The sequence below is a fragment of the Sciurus vulgaris genome, assembly GCF_902686455.1.
Source record: "Sciurus vulgaris genome assembly, chromosome: 5".
Lineage (NCBI taxonomy): Eukaryota > Metazoa > Chordata > Mammalia > Rodentia > Sciuridae > Sciurus > Sciurus vulgaris.
In genome coordinates, this window is record NC_136465.1 from 54,552,201 (window position 1) to 54,567,167 (window position 14,967).

Genomic DNA, 14,967 nt, shown 5'->3' on the forward strand with positions numbered 1-14,967 from the left:
TGCATCTAAACCTTCCCAGCTCTCTTTTAAATGTGTGAAGCCTCTTCCTAGTGTTCTTCCTTATACCTCTTTGGTACCTCTGCCTCTTCACTGAATTTTTTTTTTTTTTTTTTCCGGTATGTCGGGACAACTTATCGTACGCCGCACAATCTATTGTGTTGGAACAGTTATCCAAGCAGTCAGGGGGGTTTTCTGGAGTTTGGAGTTCAAGAAGTTTCTTGAGGCACTTTTTGAAGAGCATGAAAATGTGAGTTTTGGACATGCCTGACCGACCCCACAAGCAAAGTTGCCCCCAAATTCAGATTCAGAATGGAGATTTGTACTTGAGCTTATTAAAATCATATTGCCCCTCTTGAGTAGCTTCTCTGGCCCAGTGGAGTGTTCAAAGAAGGCCCGGTTTCCAAGCTGACGAGCTCTTGCTTTTCCGAGCTTTGGCTCTGGTAGGGTCCCCATTGGGTCACATTCAAAGAAGAAAGCCTTCCTCCGCCCCTGACGGGAGGAAGCGTCTCCCCTGGCTTACCGGTTCCTGAAGCTAGCAAGCCACCGAGCCCGGCAAGCAGCACCATTAGGCGGAACATGGTCTGGTTCCTCGGCTCCGAGCGGGGACTGGCGGCTGCCGTTGGGCCGCGACCTGCTGCCTGGGCTGTGGGGCGGCGACCTGGGGACACGCGCTGGGAGGCCGGGGTGCGCTGCGCCCCCAACCCCAACCGCCCGCAGGGTGCGCCTGCGTGCCAGATCGCGCCGCTCCTCCTCGTGGCTGTGGGTCCCACAAACTTCACCCTCTTCAGCATCAGACAAGTCCCAGGTGCTTTTAAAAGCGGATGTGTCGCCTATAATCCCAGCAGCTCGGGAGACTGAGGCAGGAGGATCATCGCAAATTCAAAGCCGGCCTCGACAAAAGCAAGGTGCTAAGCAACTCAGTGAGACCATGCCTCTAAACAAAATACAAAATAGGTCTGGGGATGTGGCTCAGTGGTCCAGTGCTTCTGAGTTCAATCCCCGGTACCCGACCCCATCAATGTGTAATATTTTCTGAATTAAAAGCTACACGCAGGGGTTGGGGGTGTGATTTAGTGACAGAATGTTTGCCTGGTATGCGTGAGACCCTGGGGCACAACTGTGGCATCTAGGGTGGGAGGAAAACTATTCACCTAAATATATATATTCATAATTGCTGAAGCTAAGCTTCTAAGATTTTTTTTTTTTTTTTTTTTTCTAAGTGTGACACGATTTCAAGAAAGGGAAGAATGAATCAATTTCCATTTTGGGCAGGAGAGCCTGTATGTTAGTTAGCTTTTGTTCATTGTAACCAAAATACTTGGCAAGAACAATTTAGAGGAGGGAAAGTTTATTTGGAGTTCAGGGTTTCAGAGGTCTGTCCATGGTCCCATCCACTTCATTGGTCTGGGCCAGAGGTGAGGCAGAGCATCCTGGGAGAAGGTCCCAGCAAAGGAAAGCTCATGGTGGGTTCAAGAACCAGACAGGGAGAGAGAGAGTGGGGAAGGAATCTAAAAGAAAATGTACCCTTGCAGTAGAAGCCTCCAGCGACCCATTTCTTCCAACCAGACCCCACCTGCCTAGTTTCCGAGTCAGCCCATTGAAACTAGGATGGACTGATTAGGTTATAGTTCTCATAATCCAAGTACTTCACCTCTGAAAATTCCTGCATTAATACAGAAGTTTTGGAGGTGATCACATAGCCAAACCATAACACCTGGGCTATTTTTCTTGGTTGTTCCCCCCCACCCACTCACAGAGTTCATTAGAGTTCATAAACAGGTTGTGCTATTTTTATCTCCAATCTGTTTCTCCACAATGTTTGGCTAAAATTTATGCAATGTCATCTTCAGAAATTTCTGAAAGAATATGTGCTCATTCATGTAATGACAAGATTCTTAACACATTTACAGTACTTATGTGCTAGTAGGAAATCCTAGCCAAATGCCTCGTATAGTATTTAAATTTTTCTGAATTCAGACCCCAGTCTGCCAACTATTTGCTCTGTTCTTAGTATTTCTACTTCTTTGACTTCTGGTTTTTCCTAAACATTGTCTTATTTGCTTGGAATGCAGAGCCTCCTGCTTCCCAGTCACCCCCAGGCTCCATCTACATGCATGAACTATCCTTTAATTCTTTTTAAATCCCCAAAGCAGGAATTCACTTATCACTCATTCTAATTATCAGACAGGCAGACGCACAACCTAAAAGGCCCCATGGAAACACAGAAGCACTCAGGAGGCAAATCAACACATTTAGTGTTGAGATGTGATCTTATGAACAGATGAGATTGCAACAGAGCCCTAAACCTGTAAAAGAAAAGCATAAGCAAAACCAAGGCAACAACAGAAGAAAATACACAACCTGAATCCCATAGGATCAGCTAATGCTAGACTAACATTGCTTTTAAGTGGCAATTAAGCCAAAGTTGGTTTTGCCCTGCTTCTTAGCAATCAGAACTACTAATAGTAGTAAATGCTTACTTACACTTGTCAGTTAAGAGGTATTTCGATGAATTTCTAGTTTTTCTTTTTTTCTCTCTCTCAACTTTTGTATTTTTAATAGAACAGACTTTGTATCATTTTTACTCCCATGTATGCCTCTCTCCATAATATATATACTTCCAAAGGGCAGGAAACAGAACTTACATATCACATTACCTAAGAAAGTACCTGCCAGATGATGTCTTCAAGAAATGTATATAAAATTTAATAAAATCTGATTTCTGATTAGAAAACCTGAAATGTGCTTAACTGTATAATTAGAAACTCAGGCTATTAAGGGAAAACTCATCACCTTGAATAAGGTCAGTTTGTGAATATAGTCTGTGGTATCAAATTTATATGCAATTTATCCTTGATTATTATTATTTAACACATGACAAAGTCCTTTAATACTTTCATAATCATAATGGGTTCCATGACCAAGGAATTTTACAATTTTTAATCACATTTTAAAATAATTCAAGGACAAACCTAAATGAAAACCATACAAAGTATGTAGAAATACTTTAAAGCAAAAGAAATTCAAATCAAATAGTTGTTTAGAAAAACCTTTTAAAGTCAAGTATGGTAATGCATGCCTATAAACCCAGACTCAGGAGGCTGAGGCAGGGGGATCACAAGTTTGAAACAGGCTTCAGCAACTTAGACCCTGTTTCAAAATTAAAAAAAAAAAAAAATTAAAGGACTGGGAATGTAGTTCAGTGGTAAAGCACCATGGATTCAATTCCCAGTACAAAAAATGTAAAAATAAAAACTTTTTAACTAGTTAAAGACCCAAAGAATTATCTAATTCCAAGAACAGTGTACCATTCCATAGTTAATACATTATTAATTGTAAAATTTCAAGCGATATGCATTAAGGCAGCAAAAACTGAGGCAATAGGAGTGAAAGTACAAACATATTAGTCTATGTAAATTCATTCAGAGATTTAAATTAAAATAAAGATACTTCATTTGGGATGGCTCACAATTTTTAATATGTACCTGACTATAAAATAATATGCTATCCTCAGAGAACTGAAATTTTTATCTTCTTCAAAAGTAATCTTCTCTCCTTTAATAACAAAGTTGTTGTGCATAAATTGGCAACAGTCTGGCTAGGATTTTATCTAAAATTATAACTTTTAAGTTAATAAGAATACCAATAGTTGAGTGTTGAGGAAGTTAGGAGACAAAAGAATTTCAAGTATTTTATTTATTGTAAATGTTATATTTCCATATGTAATATATACACAAACAAAAATTTTAAAAACTAATGAAATTCAGTTAATAAACCTATTATTAAACTTTATTATGAAAGGTTATGAAAAAATTGTTTTTAAAATTTTACTGTCCATTCCATTTCTTCCATAGTAAAAATTCATTCTTTAACACAGCTAATAACTCACAGATACCACATTAAGTTTAGTACTTATCTAAGAAAACCTTTTCTTCCTTTCTACAGTCTAATTTTTATGAAAATATTAGAGTCAAAAGAGACAGGTTCTAGCACACCTTAGTAAATGTAAACATTCTAAATGATTTAATATCAAGCTTTGAAAATTCAGATTTTATACTTAAAGTGCTCATGAAATTCTCAAGTGGTTTTACAATAGCTCAACTGATTGAACATATTATAATTGCTCCTGCTTTATTATAGCCATGAGTCAACAAAATATCTGATTAGATCTATTAAATACCTCGTACCTTAAAGCTTATAATTTAAAATAATGCTACTGTAAAAGGAGGCCATGCTTTAACATGATGCATAATAGAAATTCTAATATTAAATTAATTTTTCTAATACTCATTTATAGTTGAACAATCATAAAAAGGGAAGCTAACAATCGAGTGTGAATACACACATTCTTTTAGCATAGTTTGTACTTTCAAAATAATATAACATCTTAATTGTGGTTGTGTGCATTCAGAAGACAGAATATTTATTCATGTAGTGAATGAGAGACAAGATTCTAGTATATGATGGTTATTAATCCGTGCAAGATGAAAAGTATTAGATATTATTGGCAGCTAATTAGTCAGTTTTCATAGGTATTAGATTATCACATGTTCCACCAGAAACTACATTAATGATAACTAAGGTCAAAAATTCAAGATTACATTTAAGCACATAATGACAAATCTTACAACAATACAGTGAATTTGAGAATCATTGTAATGACATGTACAAAATAACATAATTCATGTTAAGTGCATTAACATCATAGATGATCAAATAAGACATACTCATTGATGGCAATGAAAATGTTACTCTAAATTCCCTGGCTTGACGGCATTTCCTTGTTTCTCATGTTTCTCAACTCTCCGCTCCATTTCTGGTTTTCTGTGTTAGTAAAGTTTGTTTTGTGGTATTTTGTTTTCATTCATAGTTGCAAAAGGAAGAAAGGCTTTTCAAGAAAATGTCAGGAAAAGAAAAGTATTAGCTCACTTCCCTGAAGACATTTGCAAAAAGAAGGGCATAAAATCAAGTGAGGGAACTGTATAAAGGAGGTGCAGGAGCAGGACGAGCAGGAATTAAATTTCCCTGAGATGATACTTTAGGTTGTGGTGGAGGTGGCCTGTAAAGGGGGAAAAAAATCATGTCAATATCAACATAACACCATTTTCAAACTCTCTGATAACGGTTAAAGGCATTTAATGTTCTGAGATTATTAATAATAGGATATTATTAAAGGGTTCCAATTAAAGTCTAAAATGGAATCATTACCTTATATTAATGTTACTCCATGATCAATAATATATGGAGGTTCTAGTTTATACAAAACTGTATACTCAAATTGTAAAAAACAAATGAGGATGCAAAGAATGAAGTACTTTTCTAGTTCTATTAGAATTTATGGGCAGCAAATTACTGCTAAGTTGAAACCTACCTCTATGCTTACATACATAGAGCGGAAATTACAGCTCCCTCAAACAATATCTGCTCTGAGAATTAAACCTGCTATTGCATCTATACCTCTCCATCTCAATCCTCATACGGTAACCTGCAGACACGCTTCCTTACCCTATTCATCCAACCCTAATATACCTCTATTCCAATACCACATTACCTGGCAAACATCTGTCTATGCATATATTCCTCTCAGCATCCTCAGTTAGATGTCAACACACTCTTACTGAATAATAAAGATTATATATAAAGACATTCCTCAAGTTCCAATGTAATTGGGACTACTGGGAGTGGGAGGAGTCAGATGTATTTTATGATGTAAATATAGTAATAAATTTTCTCCTTTCCTGATTTTAAGTCTTTGTATTGAAACTTTAATTTCAGTTGTTGTACTTTTCAGTTCTAGACTCTGCACTGATTCTTCTTTAAAAGTTTCTAGCTCTATGCTGAAATTCTCAGTCTCAACTATTAAGTCCATGACACAATCATCACAGTTAAAGTCCATGTCAGATAACTATTAACTGGATACCCTCTGAGTCTGTTTTTATGGTCTACTGTTTCTTGGTTTTAGCTATAATTTTCTTTTCTTGTGCTCCTGGATTTTTTTTTTTTTTTTTTTTTTTTTGGTTGGGGGTCAAACAATAATAATGTAGAAATCAGCTAATGGTATAGTTCACCCTTTTCCCTAGGTCCCCACAAAGTCTGAGATGTTTGCCATGGTACTTCCTCCTCTGAAGGACTCCAATTTTTGTTCCTCCAACCCCGAGAGTTTATTGAAAGCTCTCCTCAGATTCCTAGCCTTTCACTTGTCACTTTCAGAATAATATTTTTAGAATAGTATTTTTCTAGATGCATCTAGAACAGCAAAGTGGTGCCACAAACTGTACAATTCTTTCTGTTCCTGGATCTTAGTCCCATAATTCCTTACCTCACCTTCAAATACAAATTTTCTTACATTGCCTAGTTTTAAAGCTGTTCTCAATGGGAAGATCAGTTCAATCTATCTAGTTTCTTATATGCTGGTTATTTTCAAGGCCCTTGCTCCTAAATTTTATACACAGGAAAGTACATAGCAGCAGTTCACTGTAAGTCTTAATTAGACTTCTTTAAATCCCTTTTGATACTGCATTAATATAACAAAATTTATATGAAACTATAAAACTTCTTTACAAATCCTTCTTAAAATTGTGTTCTGTCTAAACTTGCCCTAAATTAAACTGCCTAAATTAAATACAAGGGAAATTATAAGGCATAATGGGTTTTATTCTGGTCAAGTAATATGAATAATGCATAATAATAATATAAATAATATATATAATGCACTTCAGACCTTGATGGAAACTGCTGAGGCTGCCTGACTGCATAAGTTGGTACTGGAAATCTGTTTGCATGAATCGGCTAAAAAGAAAAAGATAGTAATGTTATTACCACAATGCAATCATCGATATATCTTATGTATAATTCGGGGTTTTTTTTTTTTTTGTAAAAGTAATTAGTATACTTAAATTAACAGACTACTTATAATGCTGACATTTAAAAATAGTTTGCTTTAATGGATTGGGAATGAAGTTCATTGGTAAAGCGCTTGTCTAGCATGTGAAAAGCTCTGGGTTGGACCCCTAGCACCACAAAAAAATAAATAAACAAAATATTTTGCTTATTCAACATATCTTTACCACTGAGGTAAAAAAAGCCTTTTTTTAAGGCTTTACTTTTTTTTTTAATTAAAAAATACCAAAATACAATTATCTTGGTTCAAGTGAACTATTATGTCAATACATTTTAAATAAAATCTTCTCAAAGTCCTTGTCAAATCTATACAGTACCCAACTGGTACTGTAAATACCACTGATCTACAATCCTTCACTTTGGAATTCATAATATTCTTCCTTGACAAGATGAAATGAAATTTTACAATAAAGTGGGATTATATAATTCATCCCCAAATAAGAAAGTAAAAGCAAAAATATTTTTCACATATAACATTACTCTGGGAAAAAGGAACCTCAGATGGAATTACTCATCACTGATGAGTCTTGATCAGGATTTTCTCTACTATCAACCGTTAACTCCTATAGCTCTGTGAGTGTCAGGTCATGTTCAGTGCTGGAGAAAACCTTGAGCACTCACTGTCAAGTCCTGCCACAGGACAGGTGGCCTATCACATGCTGTATTTTCCTCACATTCAGTTTACATGTACTCTAGAACTGGAAAAGAGAGTCAAGAAAATGTCTCTATCTCTTTCTACCAAACCATGGGCACAGAACTTTGCAGGATAGTTAAACTCCACTTCTTGCAATGATAATTTGCTGACAGATCCGTTAATTAGCTCAACAGAATCTTTCTACAATGTATCCATAGACCAAAACATCACATTGTATCCCAGAAATATATATAATTATTTGTCAATTAAAAATAGATTTAAAAAGCTAAAAATTATAAGTAATAAAGGTGTTAAGTATTTTAAATAGCTTAATTTAAAATTCCTCATTATTTATATAAATTAATATATCACATTGTACCCTATAAATGTATATAATTATGATTTGTCAATTAAATAATGTTGATAAATTTCTTAAATTCCACTTTTGGGAATTTATCTGACATATACTTTTATACTTATGCAAAGGTCTACGTACAAGGATGCCTGATGCCACTTCTTTTCTGTTAAGATAGGAAATAATCTGTTTTAAATTTATAGTAAATCTGTAAGTTGGAATAGCATGCTGTTGTTAAAAAAATGGGGTATGTACTGATTATTTGTAAAGAATGCACCAAATATCCAGAGAAAACCTCCCAGTATGGAGCATCTAAATTGCCAACCAAAATATTAAAAAGGTATTTTAAAATGTTTGGCTGAGTTAATGGGAAGTAAAAAAACAGCATAAAGGCCAAAAACAACAAGAAAGTATGAAAGAGTTCAAAGTATGGAGTGGCGTTCCTGTGGATGTCTTCTTTGGAAGTCCACTGTCTGCATTTTCAGGTAACACACAGACACAAGAGGCAAAACAAAGGGCCTAAGTTTTGCCTTATTATAACACCATATATAAAATCTGGCATCTGAAGAGTGATAGGCCCACAGAGTTAACTGGAAAAGGGAACACCTGCCTCAAGAAAGGTCAGTGGGGATACAGGCCTTGCTACAATGGGATACTAGCCTTGGTACTGAGAAAAGGAAAATAAAATAGCCTTTGTGGAGAAATTCTACCCACAGTCATCATAACAGGAACTTGGGGGCAGAGTTCATAGAAGTTGTGTGGCCCCAAAACACCATGAAAAAAATATGTTGGACATTAAAGGTTGACCATGCCCCAGGCATCCGGCCAAGGAATATATATAAGGTTCCTACAGAGCATTCATTCTTACTCTGTAAGGAACCTACTGTAACTCAGTACTCAAATAATTTCCATATGCAAGGTTCCAAAGAATGAGTTTATAATCATTTTCACAAAGTACACTAAGAAACCAAAAGTCAGCAGGAATAAAAACCACAGAGCTAACCAAAATTGTACATATTAAAATGATCAGATAAAGCACATAAAGTGGGTCTTTTACATGTGTACAGAAATAAAAGCATTAAATATGCGATGCTGTAAGAAACTATTACAAATAAGCAGAAAGATTTGAAATAAAGAAAATTATTGGGAATGAAATACACTATAAAATTAGTTAAACATTCAACAAAAAGGTTCAATAACAGATTTGGTGTAGTTTAGGAGAGATTTAGTGAATGAAAGGTAGGTCTAACATAAGCAGAATGGAGTACACAAAAAGACTGGAAATATCGAAGAAGTTAAGAAACTTGGAAAACAGTGAAAAGTCTCAACACGCATCTAATAGGAATTATGGCAAAAGTTAATAAGATAATGAGACAGAGACAACATTTAAAGAAGTAATTGTTAAGAATTTTCTAGAATTGTTGGAAAGTAAATCCTAAGATTCAGGAACTCTACCTATCTATGAAGGAGTATTTTTTTTTTCCTCCTGGCCAATTCTTTTTAATTGCTGCACAGTATTTCAGTAAACACACAGGTGGCCTACAGTTCTCTGCCTTGAAAGGCATTCTTATTTTAATGTTTTTATTAGTGTATCATAGTTGTACACAATAGTGAAACGTGCCACTAAAGAGTTTTTAAAAGGCCACAACTTGTATTCTAAGGATACAGAAGAAAAAGAACATGGAAAAGAAATTACCTAGAGCAATAATTAGAATAAGAGATAACTTCTAAATTGCAATAGAATATAAAAGGTAATCTCTCTTCAAAGTTCCAAGAAAAAATAGCTGCTTACATGAAGCTGAATGTCTACATGCAAAAGAATAAAACTAAATTCCTATTTCTCACCACACTCAAAATTTAACTCAAAATGAATTAAAGACTTAAATATAAGAACTAAACTATGACTACTGGATAAAATATTTGGAAAATGCTTCAGAAAATTGGATAGGCAAAGATTCGGGAGGCAAGACCCTCAAAGTACAGGAAACAAAAGTCAAAAACAGACAAATGGATTACATCAAATGAAAAGGCTTCTGCAGAGCTAAGGAAACAATCAACAGAGTGAAGAGACAACCTATGGAATGGAAGAAAATATTTTCAAACCCTATTTCTGATAAGGGGATGATATTTAGAATTTGCAAGGAACTCAAAAAGCTCAGTGGCAAAAAAAAAAAAAAAAAAAAAAATTAAAATAGGGGCAACAGGCCCAAAGACATTTCTAAAACAAAAATATACAAAGGGCCAATGGGTGTATGAATAAATGTCCAACATTGTTAATCATCACAGAAATGCACACATCACATATCACAATGAAATATCACATCACCCCAGTAAGAATGCTTTATCAAAAAGACTAAAGATAACAAGTGCACCGAATATGTTTAAAAAAGGGAATCTTTGTACACTGTTGGTAAAATATCAAAACATGCTAAAAAGTTTAAAAGCAGATTAAATATTACGTATAATACATGTAAATAACATATATATTATATATATTGCTTAGGGACATAAGCATATGAGTAAAAGTATATCTTTATTTCAATACTCTGTAATACATGCAGGAACAGTGATCATGGGTCCTATTGCTAAGACAATTAGGTCTACCCAGGAGTTCAGCACCACATCTTTGGTAACACACTCTAGAGAAGTCAGGTATTGAAAATAAAAAGGCAGAATACAGGGAAACAACAACAACAACAAACAAAAAAAAAAACATTGAGAGCATGGGTCTCAGGTAATTTCCCAATTTTTCAAACTTGGTTTCAAGGCAGGGACTCTGCTGGTATTCCTTTAATTCAGGGATCACGTAGGGTACTCCCAAATTCTTAAGTACCTATGTTTACATGTATATAACCTTTTTTTGTAGTAATAGAGTTTGACCCCAGAGTCTCATATACATTAAGCAAAGTGCTCTACCACTGAGCACTATCTATCTCCAGCCTATTTTTTAAACATAGTAAAGAAAAAGAATTTTTCATTTTAAACTTACAACTTCTCTAGGAGTCGTCACTGGAGAAACATGGCGAGGAGCACTCACTGGCTGTCTAGAAACACTTGCTTGATTTTTACCATCTGATCTGAAAAACATGATTGCTTTTGAGTTAAATCAAAATATTAACATTACACATCAATATATCTTTTATTTTTCCCTGGTACAGAATAATAATGTTGTTAGTGATGGTGATGATGATCACGAAGAGAGTTGATGTCTTTATGACTTTTAGAAGTTTCCATATGATTAATTCTTACATATTAGGAACCACAGTTTTAAATAAAAACGTCTATGAAATTTGGTCAATTAGGCCAGTAATCCCCAACTTTTTTCCCTCAAATCTTCCTAAAATCAGAGAAGAATAAAGCATATTCTTAAACTGCATAGGTAACATTTAAAATAGTCACTCTAAAAATTAGAAGTCCAGGAGCAGCAAATAGATTGGCTGGAAAGATAGGAGGTGTTAGACATATTAAGGTGACAGTATTTAGCTAAGTAGAGATGTAGGGGAGATACCTGTAGTTGTTGAACAAAAAGCAAAATGCAGACTGGGGGATGATCTGCATAGAATGGTCAGTAGGAAGTGTGATAGGAAGATAAAAATAGAATACATTAAAAATTAAATTTAATGTCAGGACACTCTGGGAAAATATTATGCACTAAGTGAGAAATAGGGCCATGAAGCAAAGGTGAGCAAAGCTAGCTATGAATATTTGGAAATCATTATCACACCCATCACATTTAGTTATTAAGTAATCTCAATGAGCTTATATGAGTTTTGTTATTTCCTCATTTAATCCTTGCATCAAAGATAGGTAATATTATTATGATTTCCATTTTATAAGAAGTAAACCAAGACTCAAAGAGCTTCATTTATAGTTTCAGCTCATATTTCTCACTAATAACTAACTTGGAACCTGAATTCAGACCTGATTACAAGGTTCATGCTAATATATGCTACATTCTGTTGCCAACATATTTAAAAAAAGTGATAATTAAGAGAGGTTTATAAGAGTCTAACCTACAGACTAGAAATGCTAGGTATTTCAACTATGACAACCTTAACTTTTTCTACCAAAATCTATTTCTTAAAATCTATTTCCAAAACTGAGAATTGAAGAATTCTTTCTATATGAGAATTAACATATAAAATAAAGACACAGAACATTTTTCAATATTTACATGTCTTATCTTCATCTCATATTTTAATCTCTAATTAGAAGACCCAAGTGAGATATTACAGCCCAAATTCTACTTACCCCACTATCAAAAATCAATGTTAGATGAAATTAACACTAATAGTCATTTTTAGTAGCATACAGGCTGGTCCCCATAATCTTTTCCCTTACCCATTAAAAGAAGTGGCTAATCACCAATCACTTCAAAAGAATGGAAAGAAATTGGAGAACCCTATTTTTAAAGGATTGCAAATCTGTATGATATGACCATCATCAATAATTAAATTATTTAATAAGATTAAAAAGAAAAAGATCTAAGTACTCATATGTTTGTGATCTCTTCTTTCTGAAGTAGGTTTTCCGTAATTCATCTCTCTTGATGAAGAGAAAAGTGGCAAGGGCAATAAGTGGAACAACTAAGAAGAAGAACACGAGAAGTCCATCCCTCAATGCAGTATTCTTTCCTAGAGAGATGAGATTTAAATTAATGGCCATTAAGCTGGATGTTAACTCACCTATCCAGAACATATTAGGTGATTATAAATGTTGTACATTACCTTTTACATTATTCAGTCAGTCCTTTGACTATCTTTCCTAAGTTGTGTACACTGAGTTTTTCTCACTTATCCTGTTCACTTCATTTTTGCCAAATATATAACTACTTGTAATAGTTTCTTATTTAATCTTATGGTAGTGCTTCATGCAAATATAAGCATGAATACAATGTTTTTATGGTCAACCCGTTTTACACAAGAGGTAACATAAACACTTTAGCACATCATTTCCCACCCACTAATCTACATATCTTTCTAAATCACACAGATAGGGCCTCCTCACTTTCTGTGTTGCCATACAAAACTCCATTGTGAGGATGTTCTATAGTTTATTTATCCAGTACCCTACTGAGAGATACTTTGATTTTTCTAATATTTCATTATTGAAGAAAAAAATGCTACAATGAATAACCTTGTACACATGTCATATTATATGAACACAGGTAATAATTACAAAATAATTTCCCAAGAGCAGAATAGCTATATCAAAGGGCAAATAACTCATCCTTTTTTTTTTTTTTTTTTTTTTTTTTAGGAATTGTCAAATTGTCCTCTACAAACAACATATAAAAATTCCTCATACATTCACCCTCAGCCAAAATTTTAGATTTCTGCCAACCTAGTAGATAAAAATTCTATCTTATGTAATTTTAAATTACATTTCTCTTTTTAATACTATCAATGAAGCACGTTTTTTATGCTGGAGCACACATTTCCACATTTTTTATAAGCTCAGTCCTTTGACTATTTTTCTATTGGATTTTTGGTATTCTCAGTTTCTAAAACTTCTTTATATGTTAGAGAGATTAGCTTTATCTGTGATATAAGTTAGATATTTTCCCCATTTTATCATTTGTCTATGATAGTAGACTGTTCTCCATGTAGAAGTTTATTATTTTTTTTGTATTGTTGAATTTATCAATCTTACTTTTTTATGGCTTCTAGATTTTAAATTTCATTACATCTTTTAAAAATTCACTAGTTAACATTAGTTTTATCTATTCTGTGTTCTTTGAAGAAACAATATAGCAGATATGAAAAGAAATGGTAAGCTCTAAAATTTTCCTCATAATTCTGTTTGTATAAGAAATTTTGGGCTGGGGAGATAGCTCAGTCTGTAGAGTGCTTGCCTTGTAAGCACAAAGCCCTGGGTTTGATCCCCAGCACCGCAAAAAAAAAAAAAAAAGAAAAAGAAAAAAAAGAAATTTCTGTTAAATAGTGCATAAAACCATGTGTAACAATAAGTGTTCCAATTCAAAATCAAAATATGAAAAATCAAAGCAAGCTTGATATACAATAATTTGCACTTATTATAGGAAAATTTAAATTAAGGCATCCAACATTGGCAAGATTATGTTGATATTAATACTTTCACACTGCTCATGTGTCTACACAGAGGTATTGCTCATTTGATTTTTATTACGAACCATAAAAAGGATTATATCCTTCAAACAAATAATTCCATTGCTGGCAACTTGTCCTTCAACTGGAAAAATGCATATGTCTTAAGATGTATACCAAATGTTAACAGTGCATATCAAAAACTTAGAAACAATCTAAATGTCAAATATTTAAAAACAGTAACAATAAGTTATGGAACATCCACTCAATGGAATATATCCATTAAAATCCACAATTCTGACCTCCATGTCTAGCCAAGATACAACCAGGGACTAGATTTTTCAACCAAACTAAACAGCTAAACAACAAGACAAAATACATGAAACAAGAGTTTTCAAGACATTAGATATCAGGAAATGAAGAAAAATGATTCCTAAAAGACAGAAAAAAGTAAAATTTAAAACTGTCCCAGTTTACTGCCTAGAGAAAGTTAATGAGCATAATGAGGTTATGGGAGCCCAAACCAAGGCCACTGAGGAAGACACAGAGTTGGTGCTCTGGCAAGGCCGAGGTAGATGGAGTCCACTGGGGCAACACACCAGAGGGAAACAAGCCATAGAGAGAGAACTTGAAAGACCTGCAGAAGGTCTCTCTCAAATATGTAGTGGACTACTGATCAAATATGCATGTAAGAAGCTACCTGAAAGTGGAGAAGAGAACCACATGAAAGGATTGGTGGGTTCAATAACCATAGTTCATACAGGACCTGGAAGAGTGCTTGTATCTATAATTCACATCAGAAAACCTCCTAATTAATGTGGCAATAAACTAGGAGAATAAACTAAAGGTTTTTTTGCCTTGGTAATGGGACAAAATCAGCCCTAGACTAAATGCTACTCAGTTCTTAACTAACTGAGCTTAAAAGTAAGACTGAGATGGATTGAACTATGTCCAAGTAACTTGAGCAAACAAAGTTCATCAGTAGAAATTCAAAATGTCCACTCCACAAGACA

At 34.3% G+C, this 14,967-nt stretch overlaps 2 protein-coding genes across 2 annotated transcripts in view; both read right to left on the minus strand.

The window, feature by feature from the left end:
• ADAM32 (ADAM metallopeptidase domain 32) overlaps window positions 1–3,535 on the minus strand; it is a 177,769-nt gene extending 174,234 nt beyond the window's left edge. Inside the window, exon 1 of the mRNA XM_079139876.1 lies at window positions 521–3,535. Within this exon, the coding sequence (XP_078996002.1) occupies window positions 521–791 (271 nt within the window). The 5' untranslated portion in view covers window positions 792–3,535. The remainder of the gene's footprint in view (window positions 1–520) is intronic.
• Window positions 3,536–3,678: 143 nt separating this feature from the next.
• Window positions 3,679–14,967, minus strand: part of ADAM9 (ADAM metallopeptidase domain 9) — a 96,088-nt gene continuing 84,799 nt past the window's right edge. Inside the window, exons 19-22 of the mRNA XM_079142166.1 lie at window positions 12,382–12,523; window positions 10,879–10,966; window positions 6,722–6,789; window positions 3,679–5,059 (exon numbers count right to left, since the gene is read on the minus strand). Of these exons, the coding sequence (XP_078998292.1) occupies window positions 4,966–5,059; window positions 6,722–6,789; window positions 10,879–10,966; window positions 12,382–12,523 (392 nt within the window). The 3' untranslated portion in view covers window positions 3,679–4,965. The remainder of the gene's footprint in view (window positions 5,060–6,721; window positions 6,790–10,878; window positions 10,967–12,381; window positions 12,524–14,967) is intronic.